At 44.9% G+C, this 20,710-nt stretch overlaps 1 protein-coding gene across 1 annotated transcript; it reads right to left on the minus strand.

Moving 5' to 3' along the window:
- Window positions 1-13,364: 13,364 nt before the first annotated feature.
- LOC124696325 (probable UDP-3-O-acylglucosamine N-acyltransferase 2, mitochondrial) lies at window positions 13,365-16,477 on the minus strand. Its single transcript, XM_047229057.1, has 10 exons — window positions 16,357-16,477; window positions 16,038-16,248; window positions 15,858-15,934; window positions 15,434-15,483; window positions 14,929-14,993; window positions 14,646-14,697; window positions 14,486-14,556; window positions 14,316-14,382; window positions 13,672-13,743; window positions 13,365-13,577 (listed from the first exon to the last, which is right to left on the minus strand). The coding sequence occupies exons 1-10, from the start codon at window positions 16,475-16,477 to the stop codon at window positions 13,503-13,505; spliced, it is 861 nt and encodes a 286-aa protein (XP_047085013.1). The 3' UTR covers window positions 13,365-13,502.
- Window positions 16,478-20,710: the final 4,233 nt, after the last annotated feature.

Consider the following 20,710-nt stretch of genomic DNA (forward strand, 5'->3'; position numbering starts at 1 on the left):
GATATGCCCTAGAGGCAATAATAAAGTGGTTATTATTTATATCTTTATGTTTATGATAAATGTTTATATATCATGCTAGAATTGTATTAACCGAAACATTAGTACATGTGTGATATGTAGACAACAAGAAGTCCCTAGTATGCCTCTTAAACTAGCTTGTTGATTAATGGATGATTAGTTTCATAATCATGAACATTGGATGTTATTAATAACAAGGTTATATCATTATATGAATGATGTAATGGACACACCCAATTAAGCGTAGCATAAGATCTCGTCATTAAGTTATTTGCTATAAGCTTTCGATACATAGTTACCTAGTCCTTATGACCATGAGATCATGTAAATCACTTATACCGGAAAGGTACTTTGATTACACCAAACACCACTTGCGTAAATGGGTGGCTATAAAGGTGGGATTAAGTATCCGGAAAGTATGAGTTGAGGCATATGGATCAATAGTGGGATTTGTCCATCCCGATGACGGATAGATATACTCGGGCCCTCTCGGTGGAATGTCGTCTAATGTCTTGCAAGCATATGAATGAGTTCATAAGAGACCACATACCACGGTACGAGTAAAGAGTACTTGTCAGGAGACGAGGTTGAACAAGGTATAGAGTGATACCGAAGATCAAACCTTGGACAAGTAAAATATCGCGAGACAAAGGGAATTGGTAATGTATGTGAATGGTTCATTCGATCACTAAAGTCATCGTTGAATATGTGGGAGCCATTATGGATCTCCAGATCCCGCTATTGGTTATTGGTCGGAGTAAGTACTCAACCATGTCCGCATAGTTCTCGAACCGTAGGGTGACACACTTAAAGTTGGATGTTGAAATGGTAGTTCTTGAATATGGAATGAAGTTGGAATATTTGTTCGGAGTCCCGGATGTGATCCCGGACATCACGAGGAGTCCCGGAATGGTCCGGAGAATAAGATTCATATATAGGATGTCATTTTATGTGAATAAAATGTCGCGGAAGGTTCTATGGAAGGTTCTAGAAGGTTCTAGAAAAGTCCGGAAGAAACCACCAAGGAAGGTGGAGTCCACAAGGGACTCCACCCCCCATGGCCGGCCAACCCTAGTGGGGGAGGAGTCCCAAGTGGACTCCCCTAGGGGCCGGCCACCCCCCACATGGGAGGTGGGAATCCCACCTTTGGGTGGGAGTCCTAGTTGGGCTAGGATTGCCCCCTCCTATGGAAGGATTTGGTTCGGGTCTTATTCGAAGACTTGGACACCACCTCTTGGGGTTCCACCTATATAATGAGGGACAAGGGGGAGGGGGCCGGCCACCCCAAAAACACCACCTCAAACACCACCAAGGTGGCCGCACCCCTATAGTGGTCGGCGCCCCCCTCTCCCCAAACCCTAGCCGCCCCGCTCCTCCACTTCCCGCACGCTTAGCGAAGCTCCGCCGGACTTCTCCACCACCACCAACACCACGCCGTCGTGCTGTCGGATTCAAGAGGAGCTACTACTTCCGCTGCCCGCTGGGAACGGGGAGGTGGACGTCGTCTTCATCAACAACCGAACGTGTGACCGAGTACGGAGGTGCTGCCCGTTCGTGGCGCCGGAACCGATCGTGATCAAGATCTTCTACGCGCTTTTGCAAGCGGCAAGTGAACGTCTACCGCAGCAACAAGAGCCTCATCTTGTAGGCTTTGGAATCTCTTCAAGGGTGAGACTCGATACCCCCTCGTTGCTACCGTCTTCTAGATTGCATCTTGGCTTGGATTGCGTGTTCGCGGTAGGAAAATTTTTGTTTTCTATGCTACGTTATCCTACAAGTGGTATCGCAGCCGTGTCTATGCATAGATGGTTGCACGAGTAGAACACAATGGTTTGTGGGCGTTGATGCTCTTGTTATCTTTAGTTGAGTACTTTGCATCTTTATGGCATAGTGGGATGAAGCGGCTCGGACTAACTTTACATGACCGCGTTCATGAGACTTGTTCCTCGTTCGACATGCAACTTGTATTGCATAAGAGGCTTTGCGGGTGTCTGTCTCTCCTACTATAGTAAAGATTCAAATTACTCTTCTATTGACAACATTAGTATCAACGTTGTGGTTCATGTTCGTAGGTAGATTAGATCTATATCGAAAACCCTAAACCACGTAAAATATGCAAACCAAATTAGAGAGCGTCTAACTTGTTTTTGCAGGGTTTGGTGATGTGATATGGCCATAATGTGATGATGAATATGTATGAGATGATCATTATTGTATTGTGGCAACCGCAGGAGCCTTATGGTTGTCTTTAAATTTCATGTTGAGTAGTATTTCAAAGTAGTTGTAATAGTTGCTACATGGAGGACAATCATGAAGACGGCGCCATTGACCTTGGTGCTTCACCGACGATGATGGAGATCATGCCCGAAGATGATGGAGATCATGTCCGTGCTTTGGAGATGAAGATCAAAGGCGCAAAGACAAAAGGGCCATATCATATCACATATGAACCGCATGTGATGTTAATCCTTTTATGCATCTTATTTTGCTTAGATCGCGACGGTAGCATTATAAGATGATCCCTCACTAAAATCTCAAGATAATAAAGTGTTCATCCTTAGTAGCACCGTTATCAAGTCTTGTCGTTTCGAAGCATCTCGTGATGATCGGGTGTGATAGATTCAATAAGTACATACAACGGGTGCAAGACAGTTTTGCACATGCGAGATACTAAGGTGGCCTTGACGAGCCTAGCATGTACGGACATGGTCTCGGAACACATGATACCGAAAGGTAGAGCATGAATCATATGGTTGATATGATGAACACTTTGAGTGTTCGCCAATGAAATCACACCTTTTCTCGTGATGATCGGGTTTAGGTGCGGTGGATTTAGTTCGTGTGATCACTAAGACAATGCGAGGGATATTGTTTTGAGTGGGAGTTCATCTAGATTTTTAATTATGTAGAATTATAATTTGAACTCAATTTGTCATAAACTTAGTCTAAACTATTGCAAATATATGTTGTAGAGATGGCGTCCCCAATCAATTTTAACCAGTTCCTAGAGAAAGAAAAGCTTAAGAGCAACGGTAGCAACTTCACCGACTGGTTCCGTCATGTGAGGATCTTCCTCTCGGCGGAAATCTGCAATATGTGCTTGATGCACCGCTAGGTGACCCTCCCTGCAAACCGAAACCGATGAAGTAAAAGCTGTTTACGCGACTCGGAAAACTCGGTACTCTCAAGTTCAGTGTGCCATCTTATGCGATCTGGAATCCGATCTTCAAAAACGTTTTGAGCACCACGATCCTCATGAGTTGATGAAAGAGTTGAAGACTATTTTTGAGACTCATGCGGCCGTGGAATGCTATGAAGCATCGAAACAATTTTTCACTTGTATGATGGAAGAAGGCAGCTCCGTTAGTGAGCACATGCTCGCCATGACCGGGCATGCGAAGAAACTCGATGACTTGGGAATAGTGATTCCTAACGGATCGGGGATTAATCGTGTCCTTCAATCACTGCCACCAAGTTACAAGAACTTTGTGATGAACTACAATATGCGAGAACATGAACAAGGAGTTACCGAACTCTTTGGCATGCTAAAAGCTGCTGAGATTGAGATCAAGAAAGAGCACCAAGTGTTGATGGTCAACAAGACCACCGGTTTCAAGAAACAGGGGCAAGTCTAAGGGAAAATTCAAGAAGGGTGGCAAGAAAGCTGCCACGCCTCCTGTGAAACCTAAGAACGGCCCTAAGCCCGATGCTCGAGTGCTATTACGCAAGGAGAAGGGACACTCGGAAGCGTAATTGCTCCAAGTATCCGGCTGATCCGAAGAGCGGCCTTGTCAAGAAGAAGAAAGAAGGTATATATGATATACATGTTATAGATGTTCATTTCACTTGGTTCTCGTTCTAGTACTCGGGTATTTGATACTTGGTTCGGTTGCTCATATTTGTAACTCGAAACGGGAACTAAAGAATAAACGACAACTCGCTGAAGGATGAAGTGACGATGCGCGTTGGAAACGGATCCAAGGTCAATGTGATCGCAGTCGGCACACTTCCTCTACATCTACCTTCGGGATTAGTTTTAAGCCTAAATAATTGTTATTATGTACTGCGTTGAGCATGAACATTATATCTCGGATCTTGTTTAATGCAAGACGGTTATTCATTCAAGTCTGAGAATAATGGTTGTTCTATTTTTATGAATAATATCTTTTATGGTCGAGCACCACAAAAGAATGGCTTATTTCTGTTAGATCTCGATAGTAGTGATACGCATATACATAACATTGATGCTAAGCGAATTAAATTGAATGATAATTCTACTTATATGTGGCACTCGTCGTCTTGGTCATATTGGAGTGAAACGCATGAAGAAACTCCATACCGATGGATTACTAGAATCACTTGACTTTGAGTCACTTGATAGATGCGAAGCATGTCGATGGGAAAAATGACTAAGACTCCATTTTCTTGGTATGATGGAGCGAGCTACTAACTTATTGGAAATCATACATACCGATGTGTGCGGACCAATGAGCGTAGCATCGCGCGGTGGTTATCGTTATGTTCTAACCTTCACAGATGATCTGAGTAGATATGGGTATATCTATTTCATGAAACATAAATCCGAAACTTTCGAGAAGTTTAAGGAATTCCAAAGTGAAGTAGAAAATCAACGTAACAAGAAGATTAAATTTCTACGATCCGATCGTGGAGGTGAATATCCGAGTTATGAGTTTGGCATGCATTTAAAGAAATGCGGAATACTTTCACAATTGACACCGCCGGGAACACCACAACGAAACGGTGTGTCCGAACGTCGTAATCGAACTCTCTTAGATATGGTTCGTTCTATGATGTCTCTTACTGATTTGCCGTTATCTTTTTGGAGTTATGCATTAGAGACAGCCGCATTCACTTTAAATAGAGCACCATCAAAATCCGTAGAAACGACACCGTATGAATTATGGTTTAATAAGAAACCTAAGTCAGTCGTTCTGAAAGTTTGGGGTTGCGAAGCCTATGTAAAAAAGTTACAACCGGACAAGCTAGAACCCAAAGCGGAGAAATGCGTCTTCATAGGATACCCTAAGGAAACTATAGGGTACACTTTCTATCACGAGATCCGAAGGCAAAATCTTTGTTGCTAAGAACGGAACCTTTCTTGAGAAAGAATTTCTCACTAAAGAAGTGATCTGGAAGAAAAGTAGAACTCGATGAGATTGATGAATCTATACTCGTTGATCGAGTAGCGCGAGTACCGGAAGTTGTACCTGTACCGCCTACACCGGCAACGAGAGGAAGCAAATGATAATGATCATGAAACTTCGAACGAGAAAACTATCTGAACCTCGCGGATCGACAAGGGAACGTACCACTCCTGATTGGTTTGATCCTTGTCTAAATGTCATGATTGTGGATAACAATGATGAGGACCCTGCGACGTATGAAGAAGCGATGATGAGCCCAGATTCCAACAAATGGCAAGAAGCCATGAAATCCGAAATGGGATCCATGTATGATAACAAAGTATGGACTTTGGTAGACTTACCGAGAGCCGAAAGGCTGTCGAGAATAAATGGATTTTCAAGAGAAAAACAGATGCTTGATGGTAATATTACTGTCTATAAAGCTCGACTTGTCGCAAAGGGTTTCCGACAAATTCAAGGAGTTGACTACGATGAGACTTTCTCACCGGTAGCGAAGCTAAAATCTGTGAGGATTTTGTTAGCAATAGCTGCATTTTTCGATTTTGAGATTTGGCAGATGGATGTCAAAACGGCGTTCCTTAATGGAGACATTGAGGAAGAGTTGTATATGGTACAACCCAAAGGTTTTGTCGATCCTAAAAATGCTGACAAAGTATGCAAACTTCAGCGTTCAATCTATGGACTGAAGCAAGCATCAAGAAGTTGGAACCGACGCTTTGATAAGGTGATCAAAGACTTCGGGTTTATACGGTGTCATGGAGAGGCCTGTATTTACAAGAAAGTGAGTGGGAGCTACGTAGCATTCCGATATTATATGTAGATGACATATTATTGATCGGGAATGATATAGAACTATTAAGCAGTGTTAAGGGTTATTTGAATAATAGTTTTTCAATGAAAGACCTTGGTGAAGCATCATATATATTAGGCATCAAGATTTATAGAGATAGATCAAGACGCCTAATAGGGCTATCACAGAGTACATATCCGGACAAGATTCTAAAGAAATTTAGAATGGACGAAAGTAAGAAAGGGTTCTTACCTATGTTACCGAGGCAAGGTATTGAGTAAGACTCAAGGACCGGCTACGGCAGAAGAAAGAGAAAGGATGAATAATATCCCCTATGCCTCGGCGAGTAGGATCTATCATGTATGCCATGCTATGTACTAGACCGGATATAGCACATGCTTGTTAGTTTGACTAGCGAGATATCAAAGTGATCCAGGAATGGAACACTCGGACAGCGGTCAAGAATATCCCGAAGTACTTGAAAAGAACTAAGGATATGTTTCTTTGTTATGGAGGTGACCAAGAGCTCGTTGTAAACGGTTACACCGATGCAAGTTGGAACACCGATCCCGATGACTCTAAGTCACAACTGCAGGTACGTGTTTATATTGAATGGTGCTGCGATAGGCTGGGCAAGCTCGAAGCGGTGCACGGTGGCGAAGTCTTCAACGGAATCGAGTACATAGCGGCTTCGGAGGCTTCATCGAAGCGGTATGGATGAAGAGGTTCATTGTAGAGCTCGGTGTGGTTCCTAGTGCATTGGACCCATTAATCATTTACTCGTGATAACATGGGTGCCATCGCCAATGCACAAGAACCAAGGTCACACAAGAGGCTGAAGCATATCAAGCTGCGTTACCACTCGATTCGCGAGTACATCGAAGATGGAGAAGTAAAGATTTGCAAAGTACACACCGATCCGAATGTAGCAGATCCGTTGACTAAAGCTCTCCCTAGGGCAAAGCATGACCAACACCGGAATGCCATGGGTGTTAGGTATATTACTATGTAATCTAGATTATTGACTCTAGTGCAAGTGGGAGACTGAAGGAGATATGCCCTAGAGGCAATAATAAAGTGGTTATTATTTATATCTTTATGTTTATGATAAATGTTTATATATCATGCTAGAATTGTATTAACCGAAACATTAGTACATGTGTGATATGTAGACAACAAGAAGTCCCTAGTATGCCTCTTAAACTAGCTTGTTGATTAATGGATGATTAGTTTCATAATCATGAACATTGGATGTTATTAATAACAAGGTTATATCATTATATGAATGATGTAATGGACACACCCAATTAAGCGTAGCATAAGATCTCGTCATTAAGTTATTTGCTATAAGCTTTCGATACATAGTTACCTAGTCCTTATGACCATGAGATCATGTAAATCACTTATACCGGAAAGGTACTTTGATTACACCAAACACCACTGCGTAAATGGGTGGCTATAAAGGTGGGATTAAGTATCCGGAAAGTATGAGTTGAGGCATATGGATCAATAGTGGGATTTGTCCATCCCGATGACGGATAGATATACTGTGGGCCCTCTCGGTGGAATGTCGTCTAATGTCTTGCAAGCATATGAATGAGTTCATAAGAGACCACATACCACGGTACGAGTAAAGAGTACTTGTCAGGAGACGAGGTTGAACAAGGTATAGAGTGATACCGAAGATCAAACCTTGGACAAGTAAAATATCGCGAGACAAAGGGAATTGGTAATGTATGTGAATGGTTCATTCGATCACTAAAGTCATCGTTGAATATGTGGGAGCCATTATGGATCTCCAGATCCCGCTATTGGTTATTGGTCGGAGTAAGTACTCAACCATGTCCGCATAGTTCTCGAACCGTAGGGTGACACACTTAAAGTTGGATGTTGAAATGGTAGTTCTTGAATATGGAATGAAGTTGGAATATTTGTTCGGAGTCCCGGATGTGATCCCGGACATCACGAGGAGTCCCGGAATGGTCCGGAGAATAAGATTCATATATAGGATGTCATTTTATGTGAATAAAATGTCGCGGAAGGTTCTATGGAAGGTTCTAGAAGGTTCTAGAAAAGTCCGGAAGAAACCACCAAGGAAGGTGGAGTCCACAAGGGACTCCACCCCCATGGCCGGCCAACCCTAGTGGGGAGGAGTCCCAAGTGGACTCCCCTTAGGGGCCGGCCACCCCCCACATGGGAGGTGGGAATCCCACCTTTGGGTGGGAGTCCTAGTTGGGCTAGGATTGCCCCCTCCTATGGAAGGATTTGGTTCGGGTCTTATTCGAAGACTTGGACACCACCTCTTGGGGTTCCACCTATATAATGAGGGACAAGGGGAGGGGGCCGGCCACCCCAAAAACACCACCTCAAACACCACCAAGGTGGCCGCACCCCTATAGTGGTCGGCGCCCCCCTCTCCCCAAACCCTAGCCGCCCCGCTCCTCCACTTCCCGCACGCTTAGCGAAGCTCCGCCGGACTTCTCCACCACCACCAACACCACGCCGTCGTGCTGTCGGATTCAAGAGGAGCTACTACTTCCGCTGCCCGCCGGAACGGGGAGGTGGACGTCGTCTTCATCAACAACCGAACGTGTGACCGAGTACGGAGGTGCTGCCCGTTCGTGGCGCCGGAACCGATCGTGATCAAGATCTTCTACGCGCTTTTGCAAGCGGCAAGTGAACGTCTACCGCAGCAACAAGAGCCTCATCTTGTAGGCTTTGGAATCTCTTCAAGGGTGAGACTCGATACCCCCTCGTTGCTACCGTCTTCTAGATTGCATCTTGGCTTGGATTGCGTGTTCGCGGTAGGAAAATTTTTGTTTTCTATGCTACGTTATCCTACAGCCGAGGCTAGGGAGCGCCGCTGGCCGTGGCTGTCCGAGGCGAGGGAGCTCCGACGTGCAGGTGCGGGGTGCAGGGCGGCGGTCGGCGTCGAGGCAGCGGCGTCTGGCGTCGAGGCGGCGACGGCGGAGGACGGCGTGAGGGCCGGGGCGCGTCTGGAGGCTCTTCGAGCGAGAGCAGTTTGGGGAGAAAATGACGCTGGTCGTTCCGACCCCTGTTGGATTTCGGCCAGGTGCGGGACTCGGGCGGGTTTTTTCGGGCGAGGTCAGCCCTGCCCAGGTGCGAAGCTCGATTTCAGCTTCTCTACCGGGCAGGGCTGAGAGGCCTTTTCGGGGTCAGTTGGGCAGTGCCCACATGGGAGAGCCGGGCCACCAAACAGCTGAAATTTCAGAAATCTCTGTTGAGATGAGAATTGCTGGGTTGGACCGGGCTACCAAACACATCCTTAGTTTGTTAAAGGATAACTAGCAAAACGGTCTGAGACTAAATGATCACAAGACACCCACACGGAGGGCAAACGGTCCATCTTGGATAGAAGTCGTACTCTCGGATTCTTTTACCCAAGACACCCTCACCTGTGCCCACGAGGTCACCAAGGGCTATGGATAGACACACGGAGGGTATGAGGTCGCATATCAACATGGATGACGCATACGAGAGCACCGTCTACAATGACATTGAAGCCTCTCTCATTATTGCACAAGGAGTTCTGCGCCGACATTGCTGCTTTCGGAGAAACCGTATGGGTAATAATGGAACCAGTGCTTTGGGTGGAGACGCATAAACTCAGGGCCGGTCCTGACATGGTAGATTCTCCGGTGTAAGGGCATCTCCAACCGCGCGACCCAAACCGCGCCCGCGCGTCCGTTTGGGTCGAGCCGGACAAAAACGCGGCCCAGCGCGGGGACGCACCGCAAAAGCGGACGGCCGCGGCGTCCGGAACGACGCAAACCCGGCCCAAATCTGGGCTAGGTTTGCGTGGCCGCGGATGGCACGCGCCGTCCGCTCGCGTCCGCGCGCTGGTCGCCTCGTCTCCCTTGGGCCCACTGTCGGTGACCGGGGAGACTATTAAATGGGGACTGGAGGGGATCTGGCCCTCCACTCCAGTCCCCACTCCACTCCCCGAGCAAAAACCGCCGCCATGGCCCCGAAGCGACGGTTCGCTCCCGGAGCGAACGACGACGAGGCGAGCAGCACCGCCGTCGTCCGCCGGCGTTGCGGCCATCGGGAGGATACCAGCGCGGCCTCCACATCGGAGAGGCCGCCCGCGGCGGTGCGGCATTTCCGCAACCGCCGCCTCTCCTCCTCGAGCCGAAGCCGGAGTCCTCGGAGGAGGACCCGGACCTCCGCGCCGCCCTCATGATCTCGGCGGCGGAGGAGGAGGCGCAATGGCCGCAACTCCATGCGGCCATTCGCACCTCCGAGATGGAGGAGGCGGCGCGGCGGGAGGTAGAGGAGGCGGAGGGCTGGGCGCTCTACGCCCAGGCCAGCCAGGCGGTACGGGAGGAGGAGGAGGCGGCACGGCGGGAGGAGGCCAGGCGTCGCGCCGACGAGGACCGCCGCCAGGAGCAGCGGCGGCAGGAGGATAGGCGGCGGCGCCAGGAGGCCAGGCGCCGCGCCCGGCGGAGACGAGCAGCAGCGCCTCGGGAGGAGGCGCCGCTCCGTGCGCCGATGCGGCGCCGGGTGGCTCCGGACCCCCACTCGCCGTGGGAGGAGGCCTCGTGGTCTCCGTGGCCGGAGTCCCCGGCGCGCTCCAGCCACAACAGCGCGTCGCCGCCCGGGGTGGACGACGACGACGTCGCCGACGACGCCCACAGGGGCTAGGCGGCGCACCGGCGGCCACCGCGCCGCCGACCAAACCCTAATAGAGGGTTTTTACTTAGTTTAAATTTAAATTTAAAAGCCCATATATGGGCTTCTTTTGTTAGTTATTTGCCCAAAATAGGGCTATGTATAAATTTGCCCAAAATAGGGCATATGTTTTAATCAAATTTCGTTTAAATTTGCTTTTTTTCTTTTATTTTCGTGTTTCCGGATTATGCGATGCGTCCGCGCGTTGGGCGCAGCGCGCGACCCAAACGGACACGCGGACGCGGGCCGCTGTCCGCGTGTCCGGCCGGCGACCCAAACGGCCCAAAACGGACGGCCCAGCGCGTCCGTTTGGGTCGCGCGGTTGGAGATGCCCTAAGAGCCTCGCATCGGCCAGCAATTTTTGGCCGTTTTGGTTATCTAGCCTCGTCCATGTTGTTGCATGAACCGGTTCTCAAAGCACCCTCGGGCCAACCCCTGGAGGAACGCCCGGATCGACCGTTTCTAGCGAGCCACACTCGTGTCCGCAAAATTCGACAACGCCACGTTCCCGCAGAGCCACCGCGGGAGATGGGGCGAGCTGGCATGGGATGGCAAAATCTCGGAGGGATGAATTCGGTCACCGCGCTCCAAATTTCGCCACATCATTTCGAGCTCATCCACTCTTCCCAGTCTACCAAGATGGCCGGCTCTTCCTCACCCGCACGGTCGGCGAGGCTTGCGACAGCGATGGTGGCTGTGGCGGCACCCGGGAGACGTATATACACCGTGCGTGTGTAGAACTGCGAGGCGTGACACTTGGAGCAATTCATTATTGGAATTCTTCACGACCCCAAGGTGAGCGTCGATGTACAATTTCATCAACAAACGTTCATTGTGAATGTTAGACTTTTCGGTCTTCAAAGATATGAACATTGATCCCCTTCGTTACTTTGCATCTCCATAGAATAGATCTTAGCTATGTATATCTATTGTAGGAAATTTTTTGTTTTCTGCATCGAAACCTAACATGTACAGGCAGGGCGACTTAAGCGTATTTGCCGGGCTCCAGTCGAGGTGGAGCCAAAGCAAGGAAAGAAAGTATTCTCGTGAATACAAGTATGCCCCATTGCACGCTGCCATTAAACGAAGTGGTCGGCCGCCGCAGGCGACCGGTAGGCAGACTACTATTCGCGTGTCAGGAGGACACGCGACTAGTAATAGATACCACTTGGGGATACCAATCGTGGGTGTGTCGAATTACACATGCAAGCGATAGACGATGCGGGTTCGGGAGGTTTCTTTTCTATTTGCTTCATTTGAATATTGTTGGCACCTCTGCTCCATTTGAAATTTTACGATTAACTTTCCAAAGGCGAACATTGCACTGGACCCTATTGAGAACACACATATAAAGTATGTGCATTTCTTTAGAAAATAAATCAAATTATTATATACAAAATGCACAAGTATACACTCACACTTCCTGTCATCGACGCTGACGCTCGCGTCTGCCAAGGTCATGTGTATATAAAGCTCTTCTTGAAAGGATTGTGTTAGTCTCTCCATTGTCGAATAAGTGTATGACATGTCTTAAAATAAAATTGTATTAACTCAATTTGATCAACTTTCTAAATTAAATAGCAGCATTTTTGATACTAAAGTAGTATCGCCGTATTCATCTTGACATGTAGCCATATTCATCTTGACATGTAGTTCAATAATATAGTAGTACTTTAATACTCCCTCCGCTCTTAAATATAAGTCATATAGTTTTTGAGAAAATTTCCAGAATATAGGGTTTATTACGTTGCCCCACTTGTATAGACAATATTTTTAGTGATTTGATTATGTTTCATTAGCTTATGCAATATCCTCTATTAGCTCATGTTGATTGCCTATGGTTAATCCCAGCCAAACATGGTGTAATTTTTCTTAAATGTATGTTTCTTAATTTCCGTGTCATAAACTATACGGCTTATACAAAAATAATTAAATTTAAAAATATTGAACTTCAAAAAAAAAGACGTACACTTATTCGTTGACCTGCTGCTCGCCCACTTAATTTAATATTAGCCTTGCAAAACGCCTATCACACAACTCTCTATTAGCATGTGTCGCAATATCACGAACTGAGAAACTTGCTTTTCTGCTCTTGTAAACTATTTTGATGATTTTTTTCCCAAAAATTCAATTCAGGTTGCGCTCTCTACCAAAAAGAACATATTTCGAAGTGTTGAAATTTTTGGGCACAAAATTCTACATGTATTTCTCCACAATATATGTGGTCGTCAAATTTCGTGAAAAACCAATACATCTTGTGGCCTGTGTAAAAAATGAAATTTTATCTTGTGAAAACCTTAATTTTAGCACTGAAATTTGTCTTTTTACTCGCGTCACACGACAAGTCATTTTTTCATGAAACTACTTTGTAGACATGTATCATGTGAACATGTACGCGCAAATTTTTGTTTCAAATTTTTGAACATTTTAAAACATGTCTAAGATGCATTTTAAAATAAAAAGAGCATATGCTCTCAAGAGCCATGAGCCCATGACACCACTCCCATTTTTTTCTTCTGGTATTAGCCGATTGAAATCATGTGATCAAATTCTGGCAGAAGAGACTGACAATCTGTCTCAAGTACAATCCGGTTACAGGGATCAGCGATGGCGCTTCTTCCCCAGACCGAAGCCGAAATGGATTCCCGGCAGAGAGATAAATACACCCAGCGCGTTGCCATCATCCCCTCCCCAATCTCTATCAAATCAGCCGCTTATTTGCGTAAATGCATAGTGCAAAGCCATGTATTTCAATGCTAGCTGTCTAGTGAGATAATACAATTTCCCATCAAGAGGATCAAGTTACAGCACATTTGGATCACGCAATAGCAGAGATACTATCTTCTGACGACATGTTTCTTCGAGAGTAACCGCAAGTTCACAGTTTGCCGGCGCCATTCATTTGCCGGGACCTAAATTCAAAAAACATAATGAGTATTTAGTAGCTAGAGGGGTAAGGAACAAGAACCTTAACTTGTGTGGTTGTTGCTATAATGAAATGCTTACAGCTGGAAATCCACCATAGTCACCGGGATTTTGAATGTCCTTTGTTGCTAGACTATTTGCTGCAAGTCGAACCTGCAATGGTATCGAGGAAAATCAATTTGTGAGGGCTGTGAAAATAGAGTAGTGGGCAGGCAAAATATAATGTTATCAGCTAAGTCTTGTTTAGATGTCGGGATCAATGTTCTCTAGATGCTTGATATGAATATCAACAGGGAAGAAATGTATGTTTCCCTGAGCATTTGTTTGCTGTCACCACTAAATATGAAGATGAAATCTTGCATGAATTTCTTAGATCCCAGTCAACTACTTATTACTTAACAAGAAAACAGAAGAAGTGTTTTCATGCAATAGGGAAGAAATGTATGTTTCCCAGAGCATTTGTTTGCTGTCACCACTAAATATGAAGATGAAATCTTCCATGAATTTCTTAGATCCCAGTCAATTACTTGTTACTTATAACAAGAAAACAGAAGAAGTGTTTTCACTGCAACTCAAATTAGTTTTGAACAGCCTTTGGTCATGAGAGTATTGCGAGTAATGCAGCTAGGTTGTGGCGCATGACAACACACAAACACAGAATTATGTGGAACTTACAAGTATTATGCACTCAAAATATGACAAAGTACAGAGTCGGAAAACCGCACCTTAGAAGCAATGGTGACATGATCCCGGATTGCCACCCGACCACCTAATGTGACATAGTCCCCCAACCTGTGTGTACATAATGGGAAAGTTCTCAAAAGGCGGACAGGAGGGATTATATGACACACCTAAGAGAATGAACAATTCGTCAATGAGATGAAGGTATACATACGTTGCAGAACCAGCAATCCCAACTTGTCCGCAAATCATACAGCACTTTCCAATTACCACATTGTGACCTATCTAAAAGAGGATACACCAATTAACAGAACAAAAAAGCACAAAAGAATCTCATCAATAAGGTGTTCTTTGGATCGCAGGGGAATCAATACCTGAACCAGATTATCAATCTTGGTGGCATCTCCAATTATTGTGTCTCTCCAACTGCAGTTAATAAATATTTATGAAAGTTGTCAGTAAGGATCAATCGCAATCAATTGTATAATGGCATGGAAAGGGTTGATAGTAGAAAACATTAGGCATCTTGAGAACAATTATGGACTAGCCAACATAACATCCGCCCAAGCTACACATCCTCTCAAATTCTTAGGGCATGCAACTATCCAATACTCACAGTACATGATTTTTCATCAGGATTAAGAAGGGACAAGTTACCTTCCTCTGTCAATGCATGTATTTGCACCTATCTCCACATTGTCACCGATTCTTGCATAAAGTACCTGAAAAATACAGAGCTATTCGATGGAAGCCTACATTTTGATTTTGATAACCGTATATAGCATATGCATAAGAATTCTCAAACAATACCACATTTAAAGTCAGTCATTTCGTAGGTGCTACTTAGTGAGCATATATTTCGACAAATATTTTTTCTATGTCAGAGAATTATCTCTGGACTTCCTATTTTCTGTTAGACGACATGCAAGTACTTGAAACGTCAAAACATTCAAACTCAGGTTTTCCTTAGCTATACAAGATGAAGCCGCTCAGATACCAAAGTCCATGGGCTGTAGGGTGGCATTGCACATTTGCTAGAATAGGTTTAAAAAACTCCTTGAGCTCTGAACCCAATATTGCACCACCATGTCAACTTATACTCAGTAGTGATCCCTAATCTTCACAGATTATCCAGGAAGTTGTGATAGTGGTGAGCACTAACCTGTGGTTTCTTCTTGACTTGCCCATCCTCGCCCACAAAGAAACCAAAACCTAGAAGAGACACATCAGCAGTCGACACTCATAATCTTACATAGCATCAGAATAAGTCCTACTGTTTGACAGTAGTAGTATATAAACCCTTATTTACCATCCGCCAAGTATAATAGAAAAACGTATGAAATTCTAACAAAAAACAGTCCAAGTAAGCTTTGATGCCCCCCCCCCCCCCCCCAAAACTGAGATGTACTATGTCACTTGCCAAAAGGCCTAATAAACTGGAAAGCTGTGATCAGCTCACAATCTGCGTGTTACTACCATATCATTTTCAAGTATGTGAAATAATGCAGCATGTTCTTTGTAGTGTTGTAGAACATACTATGTTTACAGCATGACATATTTACAACACTAGGTGAACAAATGCTCACCATCTTGACCGATGCAAGCGCCATTGTGGATAGTACAGAACTCGCCCACTGAACAATTGCTCAAGACAACATTGTACCTGCACATGTACACAAAGAAGTCATTTGCAGCAAATGAGTACTGCCAATCAAAACAGATTTTGCTCTCATGCACACTCAGATCAAACTGGACAAACACCGTACCCAATCCTAGTGGACTGTCCGACAGACACCGAAGGCCCGACCACGGTGCCAGACCCGACAACGACCTCCTTGCCAATCACAGCGCCGGAATGCACCACGGCGCCGGCCTCCACCACCGCGGTGGGGTCGACGGACGCCGCCCGGTGCAGCACGCCCCCGCCGTTGCGCCACGGCACGAACTCCGCCTCCCGCGGAGCCGCGGCACCAGTATCTGCTCAGGTTATTCAGGAAAAGGCCAGCCAGCAAGGTCACACTAGAGACATCTCACAAGTACAGTAGAAAAATGGTCAGCGTCAATGGTTGCTTGACAGTTCACTACCGTGAGAAGCACTGGACGCGCCATCTCCCAAGAACCGCGCGAGCCAGCCGGCGCCGTGGGTCGGACGCAGGAGCAGCTCCGCCGCCGCCTTGGTGGTTGTTCTTCGTAGGATGGCTGCCATCGATAATCCCCTTGCTGATGAACCCTACAGAGGTTATTTTTCTCGGAAAAAACAGAGATTTTGGGAAATACTCGAAGGAGGGGGTGGCTCGCGAAGCCAAATCTGCTACGGTTTCCGTGGCAGAGGAGAGGAGCCGGCGGCGGTGGCCGGCGAAGGCGACGGCTGCCGGAGGCGGAGGCGGAGACTGGGACAGGGCCTTTCCAACCAGGAGGCCACCGTGGGTTTTTTTTGGACCGGACCGGACCGGGGTGTCTAGAGCCCACGGGCCGCTGGCCCATTGGCCCAATCCAATCTTACCTAATACGGTGTATTTTAAACTTCAATTCATAACTTAGTTCTTCTAAAAACACCAAAAAGAAATGGTTCCTCTACAAAAGTGATTAAGTAAAAAAACTCATTTGAAAAGTCTGTCACGGTCAACAGAGAAATCATCGATATACAATAAAGAGTTTGTTGTCCTTGCTCACATGTTTCTAAAATCCACCACTTTCACCATCTTGATTTTCCTATCCTTCATCAGCAAATGGATATAGCAATATCACTTATTTCTATTGGGTTTCGTTGCAGAAAACACAAAAAATCCTACGCCAGAACAACATGGCCAAGATCTATTATATGGAGATGCAAAGTAGTGGAGGGATTCAGTGTTCATAGCCTTGAAGACCGAAAGCGTTAAGTTCACGATGAATGTTGTGATGAAGGTGTACGTCGACGCCAACATCAAGGCCGTGAAGAAGTACAAGCGTTGGAGCGCCCCAAGCGTGCGCGTGGTCCGTGTTGAGGCTTATCTCCTCTTCCGTTAGAGGGGGTCAGCCGACGGACGGCGACGTGGGGGCTTGCCGATCTGCCTAATAAAGGTCGTTGTCCAAGGGTTCCTCTTGTGCAAAGATGGAGACTTTCCTTAGGCCGGTCCTATTTGATATGGTCGGCGTCCTGAGTTCCGGAAGGATCCATCGACGAATGTATCAGTGCACCTTATGTCTGGAGTTTGCTAGATCGGTTGGTATTCGATTGTGCGCACCCATGCTTTTATTCCGACTGTCTGATTCTGGAGGGAGCGGCGCGAAGCTCTGTTCTTTCTTGCTATTAGGTCACATTTTTGTCCATGATGAAGTCAGAGGCAGAGAATATCACGAAGAACGGATTTGAGGACTAACAATGGAGGTTCGAGTCTTTACGCTGTTGAGGGACTTGCTTGGTGTTCTGGGTTTCGCATCAGCAATATGTAAGTGGGGACGACATCACGGGTGAAGTTTAGAGTTTTACCTTTGAGGGTGAAAATCCAAGGTCTAGCCTTAATTGGTTGTGTCTGGCAATGATCTTGTTGAAGACATTGTTTTAAGAGCGTGGACTATCTTTTAGGGTGAAAAACTAAGATCTTTCGGGTGACGCTTGGTGGTGAATGTATTGTTGCTGCTTAGGCTGGAATACCATAGCATTAGTTTTTTTTTTCTTTAGTTGTGTACATCCGTACTGACATTAGGGTATCGCGTTGTTGCAGAGGTATAATTTGTATCTCTCGATATTAATATATTTTTTTTATCAAAAAAATATGAACTTTTCCTTAGGTTATTTGTGGCGCAGCCTTTTGCTCTTTGTCTTGATGAAAGCACATGCTAAACTGAGAAGGGTACAACGGGGCTTTCGATCTTTTTAGGAGAGGCAGACCGGATCGAAAAATAGAGAACCATGCACGATACAATAATGGGATCATCGGAACTTAGCATCCTTTCGATCCTGCTAAGCATAAGCATATATTCTTTTATTCGTTTAGCCTCCTATATATATACTTAAATCAGAGCATCCATATGTAGATATGCTCTAGCTACGTACGTGCTTTGCCGTTCGCGCCGTCCATTCAGTGATACCGGTCACTTTTTCGCTAACATGTAAAATACAATAATACTATTTCTACGGATAGATTCTACGGAAATTTTCTTACGAGCTGACGTGGGAACTGTAGATTTACTCGGGGTGATTTTGATGGAACTGCCACACTCCTTCTCTCCAATCGCACGAGCACATGTCTCATCTGTAAGCTTAGTCCGTACGATAATTCCGTAGGCGTAATATTATTGGGTAAAATATATCAGTTTTGCAAGTTCTAGGTTGGTCAAGGATCAGGTTAGATGCGATGTTTTCTGGTGTGTGTATGTATGTGTTGACAACGGAGTGACTCTCGAGTGTCTGACTACATATGTCGTGTGGTCTACTTTATCGGCGTCTTGTATATATTGTTGATGTCTTAGTTGTAGCTTTGCCGTTCTTTAGGTTTTCTTCCTGTTTTACTCACATAAACCATGCGGGTCTATTGACTACGTTCTTTATAACTAATAGATTTAGCAGCACTTTTGCGAATAATAATAAAAATCAGCTAAAATCTTGATCGAATCCGGAGCCGTTAAATTTGTACCGTGATTTGTGCACGTTAGAATCACGTTTGGGGTTGCAATTGCAATTAAAATTCTCCGTTAACCATTACCCAGGAAACTAGATAGCGAAACTTGACCAAGAATCAACCTAGTTCTACGCTGGTAAAAATATTAATCGCGTCCAAAGTATATTGTAGTAGGATAGTCTCGTAGACTATGCTATAACTCATCTGAACTTTGTTTTTTGTCTTCAGAAGTTAAGGATTTTAGCTTTTGCCGTACTGTACATGAAAATCTTGAAAAATCATTTTCCTTCAAACTAAAAAAAGAAAAAAAACCTTTGTTCTTCCGTGGAACCAATGATCAATCTGATCATTATGTTGGACACGCCCGGTTTCTATATATACTCACCATACTCGATCCTTAATTAAATCAGCTCGCACCTGCACCAGCGCCATTGCTAGCATTTGCATTGCATGTGGCTCCCACGTCGTCAGCGGCTCGATTTGGGACACGTAGGCTGGTTACGTGTGTTCCTTCTAGACGTATGCCACGTGCAGCACGTGCGGAAAAGGTTCTATCTCCACTCCACTAGCGGCTACCTGTGCTCGTTGTCGTGGACACGTGGAAGCGAGCAGGTGTGGGGCACGTTGCTTTCGGCAAAATGATTCCCATAGAAAAGTTGCCCGTTAACTATTGTAGTGTCAGATTTCTTTATTGTAATCTGTGTTAAAATATATCTAAAATATTTTATATTAGTAAAGAAGATAAATTTATTTTTTCTATGACTAAGAATTACTCTAAGTATCAAGATCGTTACCGGAAATTTAATTCGGCTCCCATGTGCATATGCTTCCTCTACCAAAAAATTACATTTCGAAAAGTAAAACAATTTTGACAAAAAAAAATCACATGTACAAATCTACAATATATGAGCAATCAATAATTTTTGTGTTTTCTGTAAAAAAAAGAAAATTTATCTTCTAAAAAACCTTGTTTTAGCATTGATTTTTGCCTTTTTTGCGCACGCCACGCAACAAGTCATTTTTTCATGAAACGACTTTGTGAGCGTGTAGCATGGAAGATGTACGTGCGAATTTTTCGTTTCGACTTTTTTTTGAAATTTTAAAATGTGTATAACATGCATTTCAAAATAAAGAGAGCATATGTTCCCATGTGTCTAGACACCACTCTCGATTGTTAGTATGAAATTAGCACTAACTACTCTGGTCTCTTTTAATTGAATCAAATTTGGCATAACTTTATATTAAATGTGAGTCAATTAAATAGGACCGAAAGGAGTATTTCTCAGTGGATTGAGAACTGTTATCAAATATCAATTGTAACTCATGTTGCAACTGATAAATAGCACAAATTAGAAAGTAAATCTAACGGTTCGGATATTTTTTCTATGTTGCATTCGAACTTGCAACTGAAGAATCTCAGTTGTAACTCAACTTGCAAAAAAAACTTATTTGCAACCTAACTTGCAACTCCTATGCACTAATCATGTTGCAAATTAAACGGTATAGGACTCGATTGAGCACAGAATTTATTTCTCAGCTAGCTAAGAACTAGTAAATCCTAGAAAATATTTTTCGATACAATTTGAACCGTACTCATTATGTATAATATAATGGAGATTTTGTTTCTCATTTTTTTAGGTCAAAGTTAGCCTAAGGATAAGCGTGAGCCGTCGAGGTAGAATAGTGCAAATTAAATTGGAATGGCACGTAATTCCGCCATTCCAAATTAGGTTTCGCATTTTTCCAGAAATAAAAAAACATACATACTAAAGCGTGTGTGGGCATATTTGGAACGGAAGAAATATATCTCAACTCTTGCAGGGCGTATGCGCGAA

Source organism: Lolium rigidum, chromosome 3 (assembly GCF_022539505.1).
Source record: "Lolium rigidum isolate FL_2022 chromosome 3, APGP_CSIRO_Lrig_0.1, whole genome shotgun sequence".
Lineage (NCBI taxonomy): Eukaryota > Viridiplantae > Streptophyta > Magnoliopsida > Poales > Poaceae > Lolium > Lolium rigidum.